This window comes from Chanodichthys erythropterus, chromosome 21 (genome assembly GCF_024489055.1).
Source record: "Chanodichthys erythropterus isolate Z2021 chromosome 21, ASM2448905v1, whole genome shotgun sequence".
Lineage (NCBI taxonomy): Eukaryota > Metazoa > Chordata > Actinopteri > Cypriniformes > Xenocyprididae > Chanodichthys > Chanodichthys erythropterus.
In genome coordinates, this window is record NC_090241.1 from 6,484,799 (window position 1) to 6,510,256 (window position 25,458).

A 25,458-nucleotide genomic window follows, 5' to 3' on the forward strand; every position below is an offset into this window, starting at 1 on the left:
AATGGTTTGCTTGGTAAGTGTGCTTGTGCTATCTTTAAAATAAAGGGCACCTTGTTTGATATTTGACATTCAGATAATACTAAGTGTGGCTTTATCAGGCTTCTAGCCTATTCTCATCAAAGCACAAAAGAAAGACTTCCAAGAGTCTCATATACTGTGCAAATTTATATCAGTGAAGGAATGTGAAGCCTTATAAATAAGCCTGGCTACCACAGGTAATTTTCTCTCACAGTTATGAATAATCTACACCAGGGCTGTGTGTGGCTGTGGAATGATGTGTGTTTGAGACTGTAAGGTAATAAATTATTTTCATGACATGCTGTAAGTACTGATTCCCACCTTCCTCCCACATGGTAGTGCCAGGTACACCAGCATCCCTCCCTCTCCATAGGTTTTCCAGAGCCGGGCTGCCAGCAGGGAATCTCAATAACAAGTACAGCAGACGCTCAGCAGACAGAGCCAGCAGGGAGATCCATTGCTTCTGGGGTTAGTATGAGACAAGGGGAGGAGAAGGGTTTGGTCTTCGAGAAAGGAAAAGTGTAAAGAAGGGATCATAGGGGTCAAGGTCAGAAAGAGAGAGAGAAAAGGTAAAAGAGAAAAGAAAGTTATTAATAATGAATGAATCCAAGGCAAACAGAGCATTTTTCATTTTATGATAAATCAATAAAAAAGAGATTGACTTTTGACACAGAGCTTGTTCAAAAGAGAGAGAAATAATGATAAAATAATTAATCAGGAGTCAAAAGGTTTGAAGAGGCACTGCATTTAAAGTATTGTTAAAGGGTTAGTTCACCCTAAAATTAAAATTCCGTCATTAATTACTCACCCTCATGTCGTTCCACACATGTAAGACTTTCGTTCTTCTTTAGAAGACAAATTAAGATATTTTTGATGACAGAATGCTGTCAGATTTCCTTCCATTGACTACCTTTGCAACTTCCACTTTGACGCTTCAAAAACTTCATGGCTGCACTTTATTTTACATGCACTTACATGTACTTACAGTTTACTAACCTAAGAAAGTACTGGGTAATATAAGTACATGGGTTAAGGTTAGATTTAGGGGTAGGTTCAGGATTAGTACCTAGTTATTACTCAGTTATTACAATTACTATCATAAGTACATAGTAAGTACATGATGAACAGGACTGTAAAATAAAGTGCTACTAACTTCATAAAGAAATCGGAAAAGGAATTGAGCGGTTTAGACCAATTTTTCTGAAGATAATCGATTGCTTGTTTAATTTAGGCTTTTACTCGCATGTAAACATTGATCAACGAACATGTAGTGGGACATGTAGCAGGTTTGGTTGAGCTTCTGCTTATGTTCGCAGATCAATGTTTACATGTGATCTTTATCTTAAAGGGATAGTTCACCCAAAAATGAAAATTCTGTCAGTAATTACTCACCCTCATGTTGGTACAACCATGTAAGTCTTTCTTTCTTCTTCGGATCACAAATTAATATTTTTGTGATTAAATATGAGCGGTGGAATACTCCTCCATTGGCTTTAAGGGGGCCCAAACTTGTCCATCCAGAAAGTCAGTGAAGAAAATGTTTAAATAGTCCATGCCACTACAGTGGCTCAACTGTACGTTTCTCAAGCGACGATAATACTTTTCCTGCGAAAAAAACAAACAAAAGAACGACTTTATTCAACTATTCATTTTCTCTCTTGTAGGCCTCTGACGTTAGTTCCCGAGAGCTCCATGACGCATGCGCGAGAACTAAACTGACGACGGTCTTCTTCTACTACTACTACTTGTTACTGGCTGCTCACTCCTTAGGAGTATTACCGCCACCTAGTGTTCAAGATGAAGTGCTGGCATAGCCGGAAGTGCTAAACTTTGTTTACAAGCAGGTGAACGCATGCGCTGTATGTAAAAACCATTATTTGTAAATATGTCGGCAGATTTTGACGTAGATGAAGACTTGAATTTGCACATTTGAAATGCACATTTTCTAACCATTGTAAACAATTACTTAGAGCGAGACCAAAAGCAAATTCAATGTCGAATTCAATAGCTTACATACAGCGCGCGTTTGAGCTGTTTTAACCGAAATCAACATGCACTGACATTTATTAAAATGTGTCAGCACAATTGTTTTGTCTCAAGGTGGACAACAGCAATGTTTAAAGGAACACTCCACTTTTTTTGAAAATAGGCTCATTTTCCAGCTCCCCTAGAGTTAAACAGTTGAGTTTTACCGTTTTCGAATCCATTCAGCCGATCTCCGATTCTGGCGGTACCACTTTCAGCATAGCTTAGCATAGTTCATTGAATCTGATTAGACAGTTAGCATCGCGCTTAAAAATGACCAAAGAGTTTTGATATTTTTCCTATTTAAAACTTGACTCTTCTGTAGTTAAATCGTGTACTAAGACCGACAGAAAATGAAAGTTGCGATTTTCTAGGCTGATATGGCTAGGAACTATACTTTCATTCAGGCGTAATAATCAAGGAACTTTGCTGCCGTATCATGGCTGCAGCAGGCGCAATGATATTACGCAGCGTCTCTCAAATACGTCTCCATGGTTGCAAGGCACGTTCCCTGTGCAAGCAGGGGCTCACGGGCGCTGCGTAATATCATTGCACTGCTGCAGCCATGGAACGGCAGCAAAGTTCCTTGATTATTACGCCTGAATGAGAGTATAGTTCCTAGCCATATCAGCCTAGAAAATCGCAACTTTTCATTTTCTGTCGGTCTTAGTACACGATTTAACTACAGAAGAGTCAAGTTTTAAATAGGAAAAATATCAAAACTCTTTGGTCATTTTTAAGCGCGATGCTAACGGTCTAATCAGATTCAATGAACTATGCTAAGCTATGCTAAAAGTGGTACCGCCGGAACCGGAGATCGGCTGAATGGATTCGAAAACAGTAAAACTCAACTGTTTAACTCTAGGGGAGTTGGAAAATGAGCCTATTTTCCAAAAAAGTGGAGTGTTCCTTTAAGGCATGTTTATAAAATCTACTTAAATGTCCTAATTAAATTAAGGCCTAATCCTGGCTTAATCTAAGCCCTGTCTGTAAAACCAGCAGGGCCCAGTTGCATAAACTTAGTCACTATATTAAGACTGTGTCTTAAGAACTAGTTTGACCAACTTGCAGTTAACCAAGGGGTAATCAATGTTATTTTTCCAATTCAAATTACACCAATCTACCTTTTTATGTAACAGACTTTAAAAAATTAGGACCACTCTTCAAGAAAAACATTAGTGTCTTAAATTTTAAGACTAGTCTAAGTGGTTTATGCAATTGGCCCCAGGCCTAAGTATTAATGTAGACAATACAGAAAGTTAAGAAAGTTTGAGATAAAATACAATATACTGTAATACAGCTAGCATAACCTGATATTGCTGAGTTCAACATGTTCCTGGGTCAACATTTTTGTTGATCCTGGAACAACATTCAAATCAACCAATCAGATTTGAGGGACAAGTTTACAGATTTTGTCAAGTTTAGGCTTAAAATCATGAATTGGTGCTTCTACATCAGTGTTATTCATCTATCACTTCCCTCTGATTTTTGGGATAACTTATGGGTAGGGTTAGGTTTAGGGGTAGGAATGCATGTAACAGCTATATCAGGACGTGCAATACAGCTATGTATTAATGCCACACTGGCAATTTTTATTCAAAGTAAAATGGTATTTTATTAATCATCTCCATCTCGTGGGTACAACATATTACCATGTTTCCACAAGTTCAGTTGTCGCCACAACAATATGCGGCCAACCTTTCTGGACACATTTCTAGCATCATTCTCAGCCAAGTTTTGATGCTTTCAAAAAATAATAATCTTTCGATATACTTACTGAACTTGGAATTTCTTAAATATGAAGTTGTTTATGGGTTATTTGGTTAATGCCACTACTGACTCCTACTGGTGATATACTATAATATACTATAACACTAGCCTCTACTCTTCACACACAAGCTGGGTAACTTTTGTGTTTTACTTCCTCACCTCCCAGATTTTCCACAATGTCAAATTATTAAATTATAATCACAATTTGACATTTTGTTTTGGGTTAAGGGTTGCTTTTTATGAGGGTTAATTTCAAAGTATCTTCCTAAATGCTTCAAGAACACATTAATACTCTTTGACTCCCACTGTTTAAAGGGGATGTTGTGGTATTAACTGCCATACACTGCCCTTGTGTCATTTCACTGTAAGACTTTCCAAAGAAACAGCAGTGGATTGTTTGTGTGCTGCACTTGTGCTCTGATGTTGCAATTACATAATGTTTTCTCCAGGGGGCGACGAGTCATTTCTAAATGATTTGCAATCTGAGCCATGTACCTTTAAGACTTTAGAGATAATTCACATGAAAAACAAAGAGATCAGGATACGAGTTCCCCGGAATGAAAACAATGGAGATGAAAGTCGATAAGGCAAGAAACCCCACCCTTTTAAACGTAATCCTAACAGGCAGAAGAACTTTCCAGGTGCATTTCTCTCACCCTCTCTCTCATTCTGTCTCTTAATTTCTCTTTCATTGCAAATGCGATGCATGTTAAACTGCTATTTTCTGATTAATTAAAGGTTCTAAATTACCATGTTATTTACTACTGAACTAGCCCAATAATAAACAAGCACACACTTGCCAGTCAACTGCTTTGCATTTAGAAAACCCAACATGGAATTGTGCCAAAATGCATGTACTTGTATGCAATGATAATGTGTTATGTAATCTATCTGAGCATGTAAAGTATCCCCAGAGTACAGGTCAGAGGTCAAGGGGAACATGAATGGACTCTTTTCCTCTCCCAGAACTCTGTGTTTCCACAGCCATTACCCTGCAAAGGAAAAAGGAGGGAAGATGACATAATGGAGGCATGTATAACAATGCAGAAAGGAGGAAACGGGAGCAATTAAGATACTGTGTTTGTGTGTATAAGAGGCAAACACCCAAGAAAATGACAAGTTAGTTAACTTTTTTTCTTCTTTTTCTTCTTTTTTTTCACAATTTTACTGTTTTACCACAATTTTTAACATTTGGTTTCATGCTGACAGTGTTTTTATTATTCACTATATTTCCCTGCATAGTGAAATGTAAATGCAAAATTTTCCACTTCTGATGTTCAGTTTCATCATGCTCCTGCTACAGCTGCAGGCAGGAAAAATGACTCCACTCAAACGGCTTGAGAACTGTTTGTGTGACATTCTTTCCAGAATAAACTTAGAATGACATCAACTGTAAGAAAAGACTCTTACAAAATAAATACGGGCAAAAATATACATACATTCTTGTGCACATCTATGCATACAAAAATTCTCCAAAATGTTGCTTAGCAAATCTTTACTCAAGGGGAAAAACACACACCTTTGTTCCATCTTCCTCTCTCTATCTTTCACTCTCCCTCTTCATTTCTCTGGCACAGATGAGCTCATTCTTCAAACATGACTTTTAATATACTATTGCTGTCTTCAATATAAACAAAACTAAACCTAGAGAGACAGAGAGAGAGAGAGAGTTAGGGGGAGGTACTGCATGTGGAGAGAGTTGCTCATGTTCCACAGTACACACCCACATACTCGCACTTGACACATGCAAACACATAACTCCCTCACCAATGGGCCGGGCTAGGTGCCATGGAAACCAAGCTACGCCCCCATAGGGTGTGGATGGGCTTTTTAAGCTGTGGGGAAGCCTCTACACGGCTCTTCCAATCGCACCAGAGAGGGAGGGAGAGACAGAGAGAGAGAGAGAAAAGAGTAAGAGTGTGGTTATCTTCAAAAAGGGGTGGGGACGCTGAACCTGGAAGCTAAAAAGTTATTCCCAAGACTGTAAACAGGAATTAAAACTGTAAGAACGTGGAGGCACTTGAATCAACTGGAAGAGGAACCCGGTACAGCAAGACCAGCTCACTTAAAGGTGAAGAAAGGTAAAGAACAAAACCATTTTCCTGAGTAAAGTTATCTGTCGAGACCAAGAACAGCCTCAGAATGGGAGAAGATGCAGTGCAGGCAGAAAGGAGCAGCATGGTCAGCACGCATGAGAACCAGGAGCTGGTGGTGCCAAGCCCCAGCCCCACTCAGTCTTCACCCACCCATAGCCTCTCCCAGCTGGGCACTGGCAATATCAACGCCTCTAGCGGAGAACCTAGTAGCCATGGAGCTCTGGCTGGGGGCACCACAGGCACTCTACCTAGAGATGGAGCTTCACCCACAGGCCAAGTGAATGCCATCACTGTCCTGACACTTCTAGATAAGCTGGTGAACATGCTGGACACAGTGCAAGAGAACCAGCATAAGATGGAGATGAGACAGGTCGAGATGGAAGGGGCGGTGAGGGGCATCCAGAACGATATGACCAAGCTCTCCAAGAGTCACACTTCCACCTCCAACACGGTCAGCAAACTCCTGGAGAAGAGCCGCAAGGTCAGCGTCCACATGAAGGAGGTCAAGGACAAGATGGATAAGCAGGCCGTCCAGGTGAAGAAATTGGAGGCCAACCACGCTCACCTGATCAAGAGGAACAACTTCAAAGTGCTCATCTTCCAGGTAAATGTACAGTGTGTGTTGGGGGTAGTTGGTGGAGAGGTATTTGATGTGCTCATGTGAGGACACAATGATTGCATTGTCCACGGGTTTATTGCTGCATGTCGGTGTTCACTGAACCAAGTTCAACTGTCTCCAACTCTGTTAACGATAAGGGATATTACTGTCTTACACAGCTGAGTAGAGTCTGATTAATCTAAATGTCATTTGACTAAATTACCACATAGTTGATTAACAGATCTCATGCCTCCATCGGGGTGGGTCCATTTCTAAAGCAGGAGAGAAGGGTCATAGTTCAGAGTGTAAAGATGAAAGCAATGCATGAGAGGGTGTGATGTCGCTTAAGGTCATTGTGAGATGAGGTGGAATAGAATGGCTAATACTTTGGGGTCAAAAGCTCAGACAACACTAACCAAACTGTTGAGTGTTTCTGGGATGGTCAAACCTAGTCAAAACAATTTTATTTATGGATGTTACAGCACCCGCAAGTGTAACTCCTTGTAAGTCCTTGTGAATCTTGTACTTGACTCAAAGTATTAGCCTCTTGAATAACCAGCTAGATTTTCAGATATCCCTATATTTCAGAAAGAAAATCAACATGGACTCCAAACTAAGAGAGAGCTGGAGAGCGCGAGAGAAAGAGACTCAATAGGGGAGGCTTGTTTTGAAGCTTAGCCAAAAGCTATTATTTAAAGCACAATAGCCTTGAATAGAAGGTGTGTCCAGAGATCAGCTACAGTGCAGCGTAATGTGTATCCTGTTGTCAGAAGACCCGTGCTGAAATGTGCTATGCTACACTGGCTAGTTGCTGTTTACTGCAAGACCTGCAATCAACCGAATGACTCAGTGATTCCAAAGCCAGAGAGTGCTGAGAGAGTCCTTCCATTTCCCCCTCTCTCTTCCCAACTATGTGGTTACTGCAGAAGTACATGATGTAAAGAATGAGAGAGAGCCTAGTGAAACACATTTTCAGAAAGTCAACATTCCATCTCTGTGCGAAGAGAGTGTTTAAAAAGTCGGGAAGGTAAATTACCTTCGATGAAAGTGTGAAAACCCTCAACTTTTACACTCAACCTTTGCACAGTGAGTGCACTCTTTCTGAGAATAGTTTCTACAGTTTCCGTCACAGACAGAGTGCTGTTTGTTAAAGCTGGCCAAAAATGTTTGAGTGTGTTGCTATGGCAACTATGTTTGTTTGCAGGGAAATCTAATTGGAGACTGTGACAGTTGAGATTTCCTTCTTTGTCTAAATTATTTCGGGCTCGTTACTTGCAGGGATTTGGTTTGCTTTTTCATTTTCTAAGCATTTGCAAAGCAGTCCAGGCATGTCTGGTCTAAGGGAATGCGTTTAATCCAGCCATGGGGTTTTCTTGTAGACTCCTGATCTGTCCTGCATTATAGTTAGTATGGGTGGAACCATGGTGGATATGGGGGCAAACTGTTTGCTAAAGTTTTTACATTTCCATCAGACATGTCTGACAGACCCACACAAACATTCTTGGACAGTCCTTGTCTTATTTAATGTTCCTTCATTAAACCCCCTTCCGCTGTCCCTTTGGGTTGCCTGGGTTTATTTCTCAGGAATGATAGAATCTGACCAGTGCTGAAAATATCCTCAGCTCATTAAACAGAAAACTTCAGCAGGAGAATCAAAGAAAGTTTTCAAGTCACTTCTCCCAATTTATTTACATTTATATACAATTGTCCAATTCTAAGCAAGCTTGACAAAAACTGAAAAAGACTTTCACGTGAAGTAAGAAAAAATTGTCAACACTTAGTCAACACATAGTCTATTTGTCTTATAACATTCTTAGTTTTATTTCCTCATCTCCATAGCTACATTCAGGTGTTCACCACACCCTCTCTGCCTGTGTTTTTCACTTTTATCTTCCCCTGCTGCTTTTGGATTGGGGTGCTTGGCTCCCCCTTAGGCGGACTACAGGCACGAGGGAGATTGCTGTTCTTGCATAAGCAGAAACTCTGGCTCAAATGCTCACATTCCAGCGTTGGATCAAGTCTCTCCCTCTTTCAAAATGAAATAAAAAGGCTAGAAACCACAATTAATTAGAGCTCCATGAGACATGGATCAAGATGTTGGTCACCACAGCCTTAAAAGAGAAAAGGAGGACAGAGCTTGTCAAGCCAAGCTTATTTTTCTTATAATCAAACATAATTCCATTTGCAATTTTTGAGCATGATGCAACTTTCAGTGAACACATTTAACTAATTGTGCCTGTGTTTCTCAAAACTTAACATCTGGGTTGTATTACAGCTGCACAACATCTCCAAGTTCTCATTACTATCAGTGCACAATGCTTCAATTTTCATCTTACTGGAAGCCAAATTTAGAGTAGGAAAGTGCAAGATGGAATATTTTTACAACTAGCCGTTCGCTATCACCTAATAAGGCTATCTGTGCCTCTGCAGAGAGAGGAGAAAGAGAGGGGGGAGGGGGGAAAAGTGTCAGTGCAAGAAGGCCTGTAGGCAGAGAGAAAGGAGACAAGAGTGTTTGTTTTCCATTGTCCATCAAAAAGGCATTATCTCTCTCCAAACTCAACCTACTGTTACAGTTCACAGTTCCAGTACAGTTGGAGTACTGGGGGTTATATGAAAATGAGACAAGATGAGAAAAAAGCTTCATTGCAATTTAAGATTTACAACACGACTACTCAGAGATATTCCAAATGTATGTGCAAATTACACAAACTCACATCTCGTCTCTCACGGCATACTGCATACGTTTAACAGCAAACTATGTGGGACTGTGTTAGAGCTACGAATTTACTCGAACAAAAACGGGTAGGCCATCTTAACTAAGAACTTGAGCCGCGTTACCACCGCAGGAACTTTACCCAGGAACTAGGAACTTTGGGATGGTACTCTGTGTGTTTCGACCCCAGGAACCAGGGTCTAAATGAAGTTCCGGGTAAAAAAAATTCCCTCTGAAAGTACCTGCTTGCTAGAAAGCTTTAAAGTTCTGGAACTTTCGGGGATGGGCATTGCACACTGTACGTGCCTGATTGAGTTCACGCAGCATTTTATTTCAACCATCGTTTTTTTAAAGTCTGTGCGTGCAGTAAGAGATGTTTGCTATTCGAATCAACAATGGAGTTTAAAAAATACAACTGATGGACTGACGATAAGGTTCAGGCTTTATTAAGCATATATATGTGGAGGACAAAATCCAGCGGGAACTAGAAAGTCGCGCACAGTCCTACGTCACCGGACTATCTTCACAGTACTTTTGACCACTATGGAAACGCAGCTAGCAATAGGTCTGGGGGGGAAAAGTTCCTGGGATAAATTGTTTCAGGTAATTTCGGTGGAAAGGCAGCTTTAGAAACTCAAATACACTTAGAGAAGAAAAAATGAAAATGAAAAATCAATAAACTACTAATTAACCAAGTCCTAAAGCCTCTAGTAGTGCTGAAAACACTACACTTTTTTTTTGTGAGGACACAACAGGGTGGCATTAACATTTCATTCCTTAGCAACAAAACATCAAAAGGTTAGCAGATAAAAAGCATTATCTAATTTCCAAATATGGAATGTGTGACTGTTGTGGTCACCAACAACTGTTACAGAATGTACTGTAAATCTGGCCTTGCTGAACAGGAGGTAAACAGAGTCAATCACAGACTTTAGCGAACAGTGTATTTGGTGAGTTAAATTGGTCCTTTTGAGAGGATAGACAGACATTAGGGCTGTAAATATATATTGATTCATTGAGATATTGTTGGAAATAATTAAATTACCAAAATAAACTAAATAATTAAATTAAATTCTATCGGAATGTAACAGAATATAAGAACAGCCGAGCTAATATTTACACCCTTAATGGAAATGTGGCCTCAGGGTCTATTTCACTGTACAGTTTTAAATACTGAATGAGCATGTGAAATGAGTTATATTAAAGGAAATGGACATGTTTTTGCACATGGGACTAGTAACAACTATTAGGGGTAGGTTATCATTACAGACTTCCTGATTCGATTCAATTTCAACTGAATAGAGTCATTTTTAAATCCACCATAAAATTTTGATTTATTTCGATTAATAATTTATTTATGAAAGAAAAATTCAAACCGGTAACTTGTCTTTTTGAATAATTCATTAAAAGAACAGACTTGTTTCTGGAATCAGGGTACACTGGTCAATCTGTATGTTTTTGATTAGGGCTGGGCGATGTATCGAATGCTTTTGTCACGCGCATTTCTTCAGTAAAGCCGGTTCCCTGATTACCGCTAAATCGCCATCACCTGCTTTCAAATGAAGCGGCATTTAATAAACAGAACCGTAGTTCACTGATAAGACACGCAATATCGCGTTCAATATCGATATGTATCGCCGTCGATATTGAGCGCGATATTGCGTGTCTTATCAGTGAACTACGGTTCTGTCTATTAAATGCCGCTTCATTTGAAAGCAGGTGATGGCGATTTAGCGGTAATCAGGGAACCGGCTTTACTGACGAAATGTGCGTGACAAAAGCATTCGATACATCGCCCAGCCCTATTTTTGATTCACTAAAAAGACTAAAAATGAGAGTAATATGCTTGTGAGCTGGATTATATTTGTGATTAAATGGGGGGGAAAAAACACTTTTATTTTTACCTAGCGGTAACTATTACATTGAATGCAAAGGTATTACCTTTGTCAAGAGAATGAACAGACACATATTGTAAAACTTTTTTTCAAGTATAGCTTTTACGCTGTACATTTATACTCTACATGTTTTGTAGTTATCTGACAGTTGTCTAATATACTGCCTGCAGGTGTTCACTCCCTTTTCTCAACAGCCACAATAAAATCAAATGAAATGCAAACAAATCATGTAAATCCGTATTTGACAATCAAATCAAAATTGAGAACAAGCATACTGAACATTTATACACTAAGATACACAAAATAATCAAAGAAAAGAAAACACACAAAAGCACACCTGTGATAGCGCCATATGCTAAATATTAAATTACTGAAGCAGATGAAGGCAAGTGTTACAGTATATTCTCGGTATATGACAGAAATGTACATTTTAACCCTCGCTGGGCCTTCCTGAACTGGACACACACTGTAATTATCTACAAAAACAGACATCCTTTTGCACTATGGTTATGAATACTGACAGAGCTCTGGCTCTTTGGTCCTATCTAAACACACACATATCCACAAACACACTGAAGAGACAAAAGCTGTTATTGTGTGTGTCCCGTGACAGGGAGCAATGCCAGCACAGAGGGAAGACCATACACACTCACAATGCCATGGGAACTCATGTAGAAAATAATCTATAGGCTGTGGTGAACCAGCCCAGAAACAGTAGACAGACTACACATCAATTACAAAGGAAACTGCAATAAAACCCTTTCACACTGATCTTACATCAGCCTTCTCTTTCAGAATAGAGGTTAAGTAATAAATCACATCAGGGCTCCTGATCACCCTGTTGGGGTTTATTTTGCAATAATGACTCGCTGACTGCAGTAAGTGGTATATTCAGCTTCAGCATATGATGTAATATATTACACATGTCATAATATACACATATATATATATATATATATATATATATATATATATATATATATATATATATATATATATATATATATATATATATATATATATATATATGTACAATACATACAATAATGTGTTTAAAGCAGTGCTGGGATTAGGTTGGAGCTAATAAAAAAAGAATATTATCAAATCTCAGGTAACACTTTATTTTAGGGTCTTTTAAGTTGTTGCTTATTAGCATACATACTAGAATATTGGTTATTTATTAGTACTTACTAAGCACTTATTAATGCCTTATTCTGCATGACCTTATTCTACATTCTTAATTTAACCCAATACCTAAATTTAACAACTACCTTACTTACTATTAATAAGCAGTAAATTAGGAGTTTATGGAGGGAAACGTTATAGTTAATAGTTTATATGTGTTCCCTATACTAAAGTGTTACCAAATCTCACTATACAGGCATAGGTTAAATCACATTTCTCGCACTCTGATCAAAGTTACAAAACAACATTTCTCTATGAATAATTGTAATAATTAGTTTAGTTTGAAGAGGGTTGCTCATATCATGTAAACATCTTAATCCATGTAATTCCTTTCTCTGATCACTGACAATAATCAGACTGTTGGTGTACATGTAAACATGGCCATTGTTGCATGAAGATTTTCCAGGGCTGATTTTGTAAGAAAGGGAAACCCTCTTCCGCTCAGTTCTCCCACCCCGTCCTGCTCAAACTATTTTATTCCACTTCACTTCCTACACACACAAAAACACACACAGTACATTTCTTGTGCACACAAATAGTGTTGAATCTATAGCTAAATTAGCTACAGTACAAATTACACAATGTATAGTATTCAACTACAGTCCTTTAGAAAAAAGCAGTTAGCTGCAGTATACCAACAGCTACTAACTAAACTACTTAGCTTTAAAAGGATGAATATATTTTAAATTATACAATATTAGAATAAGAGTTCTATAAACACCTTATGATTTGTTTTTTCATAAATCTTTTTTTTTTGACCACTTGTTAAACTTGCTAAAATGACTTACCAATGGTATTTGAAAGAAAGAGAAAAAACAGTAATGTGATACATTGTCATCATGATTCTAATCCTTTTTCTGCCATAGAATACAATAAAGGTAATTGTAATTTATTTTTATTATTATTATTTATATTTAGGGTGTAATGGTACACAAACGTGATGGTTCGGTATGTACATCGGTATTGAAGTCATGGTTCGGTGCAGCAGGGGGGAGAAAAGGAGAAAAAAAAATCTATCTCAGCGAATACTGTAAACTACATACAGGGAGCCCTTTCTTGCTCATAACTATAATAATAAAAGTTACAATTAACAACAGAGCCCAAACTATTAAAGTTGCTATTTATTTTTAGATATAATAGTCAACACTCAAGGTAAATGATCTGAAGTAAATGTAATGCTACATGAGATATTATTCTCAAGCTGTTTTATTTATGTTTTTCCATGGTTGAAACACCGGTTGAGAGATTACACACATATATTCCAAGTTCTGAGAAGTAAAAAAAAAAAAAAAAACAATTGTGAGATATAAACTCACAAATGCAAGGAAAAATGTCAGAATTGTGAGTTAAAAGTCCCATTTACTTTTTTTGTTTTTTATTCCATGCCAAAAACAAGCTTAGAAAAAGTCATTTGATACTTGAAAAACTATATTATACACTGTAAACCATAACACTCAAAATACTTAATTGGTTTGAGTAGGACAAACTTAAATTAAAGGGATAGTTCACCCAAAAATTTAAATTTGATGTTTATCTGCTTACCCCCAGTGCATCCAAGATGTAGGTGACATTTTTTCTTCAGTCGATCAAAAATGATGATTTTTAACTGCAACCGCTGCCCTCTGTCATTCAAATAATTGCAGTAGATGGGAACTTCATCTATAAGAGTGAATAAACCTTGCTTAGACAAATCCAAATGAAACCCTGCGGCTCGTGACGACACATTAATGTCCTAAGACATGAAACGATCGGTTTGTGTGAGAAACCGAACAGTATTTATATAATTTTTTACCTCTAATACACCACTATGTCCAACTCCGTTCAGCTTCCGGTGAGTGTATAGTATGAGTGTATACTAATAGTATAGTGACATATTTCAAATAAATTGAACTGTTTCATTGTTTTTGAGTTGTATGAACTTATTTCTTTTCATTTAGACTAATTTAAGTTTAGCTGAAACTGTGCTGGGATTTCTATTTCCCAGCATGCTTTGCCCATGGTACTTGAAAGGATGAGTAAATGCTAAAATAAAGTGTTATATAATGTTTTTTGTGTGCAAGATTAATGGTAAGGGAGATTTAGTAGCGATTAATGTTAGCGATTAGAGTTTCTGTTAATGTGGGTTTTGAAAGAGTTACCATCATGGTGAATCAAGTGGTGCTACTTAAGAGCAGGTAAGTTACGTGTTTTAAGTTGCTGTATTTAGTGAGTTAGCTAACTCTGTACTTCAAGCAATTAACATGCATAAGTACTACAAACTCAAAACTTTATAGTTCTGCTTACTTAAAATTGGGAACATCATAACTAAAAAAATTTATGTAACTGATTACCTCAAATTTTTTGAGTTAGCCCAACGAACTTTTTACAGTGTAATGGACTATGGTCACACAACAAAAAAAAAACATTTTTAAAATAGTTTCAAAATAGTTTCAGTACCACTCAACACGCCACACAAAAATGTGGAGCTCTCTCTCTCTCTCTCTCTCTCTCTCAGTGTGTTGCAAAAATGTATGTGTATTTTTTGACAGAGACAGAGAATGTATATGGTTCAGGCCTGCCTTTAGTGTGACGCAAAAGCAGAGAACACGGGCGAGCGTGAGGTTAAACAGCTGCTTCCTGTCAGATGTTGTTAATGGCAGCAGGAAGGGTAATGCAAGCATTAAAAATGGGGCTGAAGGTCCCACTGCATCGCTAAAGAAAAATAAAATAGCATGAGCTTGAAAATAATTCCCCTCCATCTACAACACCTTAAAACACAGCCACTTTCATCTCTCTCTTTACTCTCCACACCCCACCCCTGAGCAAATATTTACCCCCCAATCCTTCATAAGTAGGCCTCAAGGTGGCACGTATGTCAAGTGTGTTTAGAATGTAAAGTGAATATTGGGAAAACAACTGGATAGCGTCTCTGATAAAGCTGACAGCAATGAGAGAAGAGAGGTACGGTGAGGTGTCTCTGTGTCTCTATCTGTGGACATACACTTAACTAACATAGTCAAGTCATCTATTTAAAAAAAATATATATATATATATATATTTTTTGGGGGGAATTCACTTTAAGAAATAATACATTTTAGTTTTGAAAAGAAATTCATAAACGGTATGAATGTGAAATCATTCCTATTTACCAACAAAAAACTTTAAACATTTATGACTACGCCTTTAGATCAGCCCAGATCAGAGTTTAACATAGTTTAAGTTTAAAGTATAAAAGTACCGTAAAAAGTGTTTGGAACAACATGAGGGTGAGTAAATGGTGATAGAGTTTTCATTAATGGGTAAACTATTACTTTAAGACTGGGAGAAAATTGAGTAATAACAGGCAAAGAGTAAAAGCAGGCATTTATGTGTCTATTAGAACCACATCTGGTCAAATAAGCATCAAATAAAATCTAGTCTATTCTTGCACAAAGAGAACAGGCACAAAGCATGCATTGTATGCAATGACTCAGACTCACAATGTTTACCAAAACATTCTCTCTAAAAATTGATTCCTTTAATAACCATAACTGTAACAGAAAATGTATTATCCCTTTTGTGAGATCCCCTTATATTCTTGTGCATATATGAGAAAACATATATCAACTCAGCTATCACAAGTGCCTACATTGCCCAAGGCAAGAGGGACCGGTTTAGTACGCAAATGAATCAAACCTAGAGTATCATTTGACAGGCTGCTCAGCATGAGGTAATCACACTCTTTAGTGACAAACATTTTTCGAGAGAGTTTAAAAGATTCAAACACAACCAGAATATGTAGACAATGTAGATGTAGAGGAGGCTGTAGTCATTTACAAGTCATTTCCAGATCTCATACCTACAAGGCAGAATGCATGGAATGAACTGTTTGGTTCCCCACTGAGAAAACAACAGGAACTTGTGTCTCTGGAGGCCATAAGGAGGAATTCTTTAACCCGTATTTGTAACAGCTCTGTAGTATTTAATGGATAATTTGAGGGGCGTATGATACTTTGTGTTTTTGCCATCAGCATAACCAGTTCATCTAAAGTGATTTCAAACAGTGGTTCCAGGGACAGGCCTGAACCTGGTTAACCTGGTTAAGTCAAGAGAAACCATTCACTTAAAACAGCAGTTACGCAAGCTATCAAAATGTCAACACTCTCATTCTCAGAGACCATCTACAGTTAAGACTGAAAAGTTTAATGACTGTTGACAGACACTCTTCTTGCCACACAGGCTAGTCCAGTGACTCAGAAATTTCAGAATTAGAAATTTCAGCTATGGATTGCCACTTAAGAGTATTGTGGACAGTACTTGAAAACATGGAAATACAAACAAAGAGCAATTTCAGAGGCATCCAAACAACACAGAAACTCAATACACGTCATTGAAAGATCGAAAAAAGATTTGGTCTTAAAGGGTCAATCTCTCAATATTAATAAAAATAAGAAATTGGAAAATATTTTCTAATAAAGATGTTTTGCACTGTGACATTACTTTCATGATTCATGATTACTATGGTAATGCAAAACAATCTCAACCTCATCATTGTATTTTTTTTATTTAATTAGTTCAAGATATTGATAACTTTAGTTAACATGAACTAAGAATTAACAATACTTCTATAATATTTATTCATCTTAGTTAAATGTTATATATGTTAAAGAACTAAAATGAACAAACAATGAACAACAGTATTTATATTAACTAACATTAAAGGGTTAGTTCACCCAAAAATGAAAATGAATTACTCACCCTCATGTTGTTCACCCGCTGCATTCACACGGGGCGTCAACGCTTGACGGAGGGTTTGTCTGAAGCTTGTGTTGACGCGACCGTTATAGTGATAACAGCCAATCACATTACTTTCCGGTGTTGCAAGAACGCAATTGGCTAGTGACTACTCTATGGTATTTGCATAAGGCGATCTGACTGGTCGACGAAAAAGTTGAGAAATATTCAACTTCTGCCGCGAGCAACGCAAGTGAAGCGATGGAACCCACAATTCAGTTCAGCAAAGCATGAGGTCACCCATTCAAAGTAAATGAGAGGCGTTAACGCCAACGCCCCATGTGAATGCAGCGTAAGACCTTTGTTCAACTTCAGGACACAAATTAAGATATTTTTGATAAAATCCGATGACTAGTGAGGCCTGCATTGCCAGCAAGATAATTAACACTTTAGGATGTCCAGATATTTAAAAAAGTTCATGTGACTAGTGGTTCAACCTTAATGTTATGAAGTGACAAGAATACTTTTTGTGCGCCAAAAAAAACTAAATAGTGACTTTATTCAACAATATCTAGTGATGGATGATTTCAAAACACTGCTTCATGAAGCTTCGAAGCTTTACGAATCTTTTGTTTCGAATCAGTGGTTCGAAGCGTGTATCAAACTGCCAAAGTCATGTGAACTTTTGAAATTTCGAGGCTCGTTTACTGAAATCATGTGACTTTGGCACTCCGAACCACTGATATTGTTGAAAAGTTGTTATTTTGTTTTTTTGGCACACAAAATGTATTCTTGTCACTTTTTAATATTAAGGTTGAACCACTGTGGTCACATGAACTGTTTTAAATATGTCTTTAGTACCTTTCTGGGCATCTGAAAGTGTTAATTATCTTGCTGGCAATAGAGGCCTCACTAAGCCATCAGATTTTATCAAAAGTATCTTAATTTGTGTTCCGAAGATGAACGAAAAGGTCTTACGGGTGTGGAATGACAGAATTTTCATTTTTGGGTGAACTAAGTCTTTAACAAAGATTAATAAATACTGTAACAAATGTATTGCTCATTGTTATTGCATGTTAGTTAAAACATTAACCAATGTTAACAACGTTACCAAGATATTTTATCTAATTTTATATAATTTATCTAAAGATTTTTAGGTCATGATATTGCTTTTTGTACTGTCTTTATGTAAAAAAAAAAAAAAAAAAAAAAAAAAGATTAATTCTATTATAACAATGTTCACATGAACATAATTTCACAATGCAACAATTCTAATGGTCCTAAAATAGTCTTTTGATTTTAGGGTGAAATGGGACCAGGTAAAGTTTTCAGGTTTGTTAATGTAATAAAAGCTCACATAGTTCATGTAATAGGTTTAAAAATTATACATAGTATTACTAATATTTGTAAGTATGACCTTGAAGGAGGAAAACGTGTTTATATGATCTTGCTATGGTTAAAATTTTAACTTGGTGCTATAGATGAACTGCATTCATTATTGTGTAATTCATATTCTGTTGGAGCTGAAAAGCAAAGCAGGCGTGCCAAATATCAGACATTATCACTGTTATACAAGACTGTGTATATCTGTTCTTTCAATTTTCCAGCTCATTTTGTTCAGAGGTTCCCCTTCTAAAATGCTAAAGTGAAGCAGTTAATTCCTTCTTATTTCTGATTTACAAAATGTTATCATTTGGCATCCCTACAACTGTTTCTTCATGCTTAAACACATGTTATTTGCATCATAATCAGGAGGTTCATGGAAAACTAGCTACACCTCACCAAAAACCACCTGTAGCAACCCTATCACAACAGACTAATACTTTCACAAAGAAACTAGGGAATCTATGCAAAACCTATACAACGCTTTGCTTTCAAATATAAGATTACAGCCAATGTTATATCACACTGTTTTCTACAACTATGTTTCTAAGTCCAAGTATCTAAGTTTACTAAATGCTGTGGTAACTCCGATGAGAGACTGATGGAACATGGAAATTCTGTGTTAAAGTTTGCAGGGACTCTGCCAGATTCATTCTTAAACTGTGCCAGCAATATCATACCAATACCTTTGATCCATATTTGCCTTCCAAAGTAAAGCTCTTTTGTGGGTGGACAGATCTACTAAATCCCAAAAGCGGTATTTCACCCCTGATTTAACATGTTGCATATATCCACAGGGATTACCGTCAGTCATTATGTATCCTTTTTGTTAGTTCTCTTCTGTTAGGTCAAATCTCTCCCTACACTTTGACAGGCCAAACCCGCATTCCCTCGCACACAGAGAGCTTCGGAGGCCAGAGTTATAACAGGGGGTTCAGAGGGGAACACAACCTTTCTATCATGCTAGAAAAGCAGATGTGAACATTAAGGCCCTTTGCAGGCAGTATACAGAGATAAGAGGAATCAAGGCTTGTTTGAATTCAATGTTTGCGTAACATTCTGTCCACTAAGATTCCTTCATCTTTTCGCCTTTTGAAGAGAGCTTAGATATATCCTTCACTGCATGATATCTCACTTCTGTGCGTGTGGTTTGGGGCTTCACAGAAAGAATAAAATGGAACCTGATGGAGAAAACGAGATAGATACTGATCATTTAAATAAATGTCAATGAATGTTTTTTTTTTCAACTTCATATTTTTGAAAAATGCTACAAAAGTGGGTGTGGCAAGCTGTGGAGTGGAGGGAGAAAAATGGAGACAGACAACACAACAACAGCATCTGATTTAAACAGCTTAAAATTAACCAGCTTTTTCTTACAATTAAAGAATTAGTTCACCCAAAAATGAAATTTCTGTCATTAATTGCACACCCTCATGTCGTTCCAAACCTGTAAGATTCATCGTTCATCTTCGGAACACAAATTAAGGTATTTTTGATGAAATTCAAGAGGTTTTTTTATCCCCAATTGAAAGCAACGGAATTACCGTCATTTAGGGCTGCAACGATTAATCGCGATTAATCGTTTGCAAAATAAAAGTCTTTGTTTACGTAATATATATGTGTGTGTTCTGTGTATAATAATTATGTATATATAAATACACACACATACAGGTATAGAGTTTAGAAATATATACATGTATTATAAATATATATATATTTATATACATTTTATATTACATATAAACAAATATTTTATAAATATAAATATAAAATTTTTCTTAAATATATACATGAATGTGTGTGTATTTATATATACATAATTATTATACACAGAACACACACATATATATTAAGTAAACAAAGACTTTTATTTTGCAAACGATTAATCGCGATTAATCGTTGCAGCCCTACCGTCATTCAAGGTCCAGAAAAGTACTAAAGACATCGTTAAAATAGTCAATGTGACTGCAGTGGTTCAACCTTAATGTTATGAAGCGACAAGAATACTTTTTGTGCGCAAAAAAAAAAAACAACTTTACTCAACCATCATACGAGCCTGAAAGGGTAGAGAAGAAATAGTTGAATAAAGTTCATAACTTTTTTTGGTTAAAAATGATCCAAAATCAATTTTTGAGCAAGAACATAACCAGACATAACCATCTCTTTAGCCTTAACCAGATTCACAACGGTAAGCTTGTAATAATGTTTTAAAATAAAATCGGTACTTGTGGGTTTCCGTGGGAAATTCGAGCATGCAGCAGTTCGTCTTTGCGTCATTACGTCACGTCTGTAAACAGAAAGGAAGGAATCCCTGCTCGGTTATATTGCCTTGATAGGCTATATGGCATTTGACGAATCATTTATAGCCTTTTCTCACAGCAGCTGCAATAATTAAACTTTTTGATGGCGGACTGTAATCCAGAAAGGTCCAGATGACAATCATAAATGGCAACTGGAGATTAACTCATAGTTAAAAGCCTTCAGATTGTTCAGTGGCTAAGAAATTGAAATCTACAGGTAACGCTAATACACACTAAATACACATAGTCACGCAATGCTGATGTTGTTTACATTAACAATCTGAGAACAAAGTATAACAATAATAATAATTTGCACGGTTTGACATGATCCGAGCTAAGCGATCGTTAGATTTAATCACCATTGGCAGCGTGATTTTAATGCTTTTTTCCTCGGTTGGTTTTTAGTACTTTTCTGGACCTTGAATGAAGATATTTATTTCCGTTGCTTTCTATTGGGGATAAAAAAAAACTCTTGGATTTCATCAAAATATCTTAATTTGTGTTCCAAAGATGAATAAAGGTTTTGGAACGACATGAGGATGAGTAATTACTGACAGAAATTTCATTTTTGGATGAACTAACCCTTTAAAACTAATAGATGGTATGGTAACATTCTCTTCTATGATGTGCAACACACATCTCTGTTAATATCTCAGAAAATGTAGTTTAGTGTTCCATGACCTTTTAAAGTATATGTACATGAACTGTACGCCCAAATACGGGGGTATCTGCATTCACATGTACGTTTTTGTAAGCTTACATTTCAGAGTACGAAAACAGTGCAGTTAAAGTGATTAACTGGGAGGTTTCCTGTGTGACGTGACCTCATCCGTATCAGAATTTAGAGTCTTATCACTAAGAGAGAGGCTCTCAGGCTCTCCTGCGCATTTCTGGCATGCCATGGAACATTCTGATGGGTGGGGGGTGAACAGGGCTTCTGTCCAGGTGTCCCCATTGCTGCACTCCACCCCAAATGTTTCCTGACTCTCATCCTACTCCCTTTCAAAGCCCTACAGCAGACTTCCCTGCTTTCTGTTTTCTCTCTCTTTCCAATTGCCCCACTCTCAGCTCTCTTTCTGTCCTGGCTGTCCTCCAAAACTCAGTGGAAACTCTGATATGAGCTGTGTAGGGTCATGCCTGGCCTTCCTTCCCAAATTGTCCCACTATTCTTCAGCCTGTCTGATTGTCTCCAGAAGGGAAAAGAGGCTCGGCACACAATGTTTTTCACACCAAATGTTCTTGTCCCCTTGTGTCTTTTAAAAAAATGTGCATCCACACTACACATCTACACTGCATATTAGGGCTGGGAAGATACACCTCTCCCAATTCGATACTACTTGCTGAAGCACTCCTGTCGTACATTTTAAGAAGAGTTTTTTCAGTGATTTTGATCTGGCCAATACACAGGGTTTTTTTCAGGTTTGCTGTACTCTGATTACTTCGCCAGATTCATTTACTTTGCTACTAAACTACAGACTTCACCATAAAGCTTCTTACCCTGTTCTAAAATTAAGATTTAAAAGATCTGAAAAGATGTCTTAAGATTGATTATCTTAAGACTTTATCAAAGGCATTAATAGAGTATGATGTTATGTAGAAACTATTGAAGAAATTTCCCACAAACACATGACAGCCCTGTGCATCATAGCATTCTTACAGTCCAGTTGCCTAGACAACCAAATATAAATCTTGTAGGCAGCTAATTTGCCACTGACTTGGATACCTCTGTGGGGAAACCATTGCCTGTTGCAATAATACGGCTTTAGTAATCTACAAATTCTTACAGCATAAAACTCGGCAGAACTGTGTATTAAGAGCATTCATATGTGGTGCGAAAATAATGCTGTAAATTTGTGAGAACTGAATAATTGATGACATTTTTTGTTTGTTTGTTTGTTTTTGTTGTGCAGGAGGAAAATGAAATCCCTTCAAGTGTCTTTGTGAAGGAACCTGCACCGTTACCTGAAGTGGAGGAGGAGACCCCGGCCATTGATGCCAATCGTTCTCAAGAGGAGGGCCTTCACACCATCGCCCTCTCCTCGGATGAGGAGCAGGGACCAGAAGAGGATGACGATGACATTTTGAGGGTTTTGGATCTCGAAGATGAAACCAGAGTTGAAAAATCTCGAGCTGAGAAGATCAAACGTTCCAGTCTGAAGAAAGTGGACAGCCTGAAGAAAGCTTTCTCCAGGCAGAACATTGAGAAGAAGATGAACAAGTTCAGCACCAAGATTGTGTCCCAAGAGAAGCGTGACAAAATCAAGAAGAGTCTGACACCGAACCACCAGAAGAACGCTAGTGCCAAGAGCTCCTCTTTCAAGGTCTCCCCTCTCACCTTCAACATCAAGAAGAACCGCAGTGGGGACGGGGAACCAGAGGCTGAGGCCTCAGCTCAATCTGAGAGCTCGCCAAGCGCCGTCGCCTCCATCGAACTGGCCCCGATTGAGAGCCCAACTGAAGACCTGTCTTTCAAAGAGGTTCACTCCCAACTTGCACCAGGACAAGAAGAAGTAAAGGCAGCTGTGGAGGCAATGGAGAAAGATGAGGTGCCCAGCATCCTGAATGGCACAGCTGAGGTTGAGCTGTCGATCACAGAAGATGTAAGCGAGGAGTATGCTCTATCTGCGACCCTGCCCCAGGACGCCTCCCAGATAGAGGTGTCCCACAAAGCTTTACAGGAAGAGGATGAAGAGGAGGAAAAGGAAAGAGTGGAGAGTGAAGACAGCCCTCTAGCAGAAGCTGCAGGCCAAGCAGAGGGTGTTGCTGTAGGACAAGCGTCCTAATGTCCTAACCCTCCATTCCAGCCCCAGGAGACCCTCCTAAGCTGAGAAAACACTCTCTACCGAGTCCCTTATCAGTGCCAGCCATCCCCGCCAAGAACCCAGACATCTGCCCTGTCCTTGCAAAATACAGACTTACAATACAGTCTATTCAAAGGCAAAATGCATGAACTATATGACATTTGCTTCAAAATCCCATATCGCTGTTGTCAGTCCCTAGTCTTTTAGCAGAAGTGAATGTGGTCTTATCAGTTAATCTTATCTAACAGTGTGTTTCAAACCTAACGCTTGTGAGAAACCCACTCCAGCTGGTATTACTGGACATTCTGTCTTCCTCTGGTAGTGACTACCTGTCAGCTGAGAAAGTTGGCGAAGGAAAACAAATTGCTTACAGCCAAAGGATTCAACAGACGCCAAGTGCACTCCATCTATCCGATGGACACGTTTTGACCATAGCCTGATTTTCATCCCACAATCCCACAATTCATTTCTTCTGGAACAGCCTGTGCACAGCTGAAAGTGATATTGACTTCATGCAACCTTGGTCCAATTAGGTTTTGTTTTAGAGATTAAACAGCACAAATATACTGCCATGTACTATCTCTGCATTTATCAGAAATGTGTAACATACTCAATTTTAAATTTTGATTTTAATCAAGTCACACTAAGTATACTGTGAACGTAGAGAGCAAAAATTGTGAGAAAGCTAGCGGGAAAGCGTATTGTCCTAAACTAAACTACAAATATAATTTCTGATTTCTGCTTTGTAGTGACTAATAAACATTTAGATAACCTTTTTTTCTGACCTGAGTGAGCACAAGACTTGCTCATACACACTTTAAATCTGGAATGCAGCTTACAGGGGGGATCCTGGTCTTCCCTGAGCTCCACATATGTCTCGGACCTCACTCAGAAAGCATTCCTGCTCTTGATATACGGCTCTTTTCAGAGACCATTTCTCAAGCTCCCGTTGGCATTGTGCTGGCTGAGAAACAGGCACTGTGAGGCCAGTCTAGAGTACAAGCATATTTCTGAAAGTGATGAAGGAGACGATCAGCCCAGTTGCATGCAAATAAGCCAGAGAATTGTGGAAAGTGGTGGAGAACTGAAAAAGTATGAAAAGTGAAATTCTGTTTGGATTGTTGTACTGGAGTTTCAAAATGTGATAGCTAGGGAAATACAAAATCCCCTTCATCACTTTGGAATAAATGCAGTTAACTGATATTTGTACACACATCGTCACTTGCTATTATACAGATCTATAAATAAAATAGTGCTGTAAGCGGATGAGGAACAGCACTGACCAATCAAGTGTGAATTGATTTTGTGAGACAATGAGAATAGAGTTTGGTTCTTATGCATTTTATACAAGTCAGAGTAAGTAGGAATCTATTTTGTGTTTTTTTCCAGCATATTTTCATTTCAGTATTTCAGTGCTGAACAAAAATATAAAAGTGTGTATCTTTGCTTTGGGTGGATGTCTCTATCAGATGAAAAGGGATGAGGTTTTACTTCTTTAAAAATATAACTAATTTTAACTAATTTTTGCTGATGCTTGTTATTCCTAATCTGTATTTGCATATCCTTTAAGATGCATCAATGACTTCATAATATATAAGAGAGCTATATGTTGTCTTGGTTATATTTTAGAAACATTATGATTCGTGCCAAAGAAAAGGCTCAGTTACAGCAGAGACCTCAAAACGTTTCTGTGACACCTGTTTACCAAGTTGTTTCACGATCTGTTCACATTGTTCTTATAATGCAAATAAATAAAAATATTGAACTATGCCTTTTCGTGTCTATTGTTCCTTCAAATCTTTAGTATGCTTTCAAAGTCCTGTTTTTTCTTTTAGTAATCCATCTGACAGAAACAGACTCTAACCTAGACTTTGAATATAATAATGATTCTTACCAGCAGTTCATGGTAACGGTGAATTGTTGATTTCTACCTTCCTTGTTAGAGCTGTATGGCATTTGGAATATGTGTTTCTGAACGTTCA

The 25,458-nt window shown here is 37.8% G+C and overlaps 1 protein-coding gene and 1 long non-coding RNA gene across 2 annotated transcripts in view; one reads left to right on the top strand and one right to left on the bottom strand.

Annotated features, from left to right (window-relative positions):
- The window catches only part of LOC137011229 (uncharacterized), a 52,841-nt gene that overhangs the window by 17,604 nt on the left and 9,779 nt on the right, over window positions 1-25,458 (bottom strand). The window contains exons 3-4 of the long non-coding RNA XR_010893456.1: window positions 1,411-1,623; window positions 340-521 (exon numbers count right to left, since the gene is read on the bottom strand). This is a non-coding gene — a long non-coding RNA (uncharacterized lncRNA). The remainder of the gene's footprint in view (window positions 1-339; window positions 522-1,410; window positions 1,624-25,458) is intronic.
- Window positions 5,657-25,240, top strand: cavin2b (caveolae associated protein 2b). Its single transcript, XM_067373925.1, has 2 exons — window positions 5,657-6,513; window positions 22,586-25,240. The coding sequence occupies exons 1-2, from the start codon at window positions 5,956-5,958 to the stop codon at window positions 23,456-23,458; spliced, it is 1,431 nt and encodes a 476-aa protein (XP_067230026.1). The 5' UTR covers window positions 5,657-5,955; the 3' UTR covers window positions 23,459-25,240.

Bases quoted from the DNA above. Each gene is read 5' to 3' on its own strand.
- cavin2b (XM_067373925.1), top strand. From the start codon at position 5,956: ATGGGAGAAGATGCAGTGCAGGCAGAAAGGAGCAGCATGGTCAGCACG. The intron at 6,514-22,585 runs GTAAATGTACAG...TTTGTTGTGCAG, and splicing joins TCAAAGTGCTCATCTTCCAG to GAGGAAAATGAAATCCCTTC.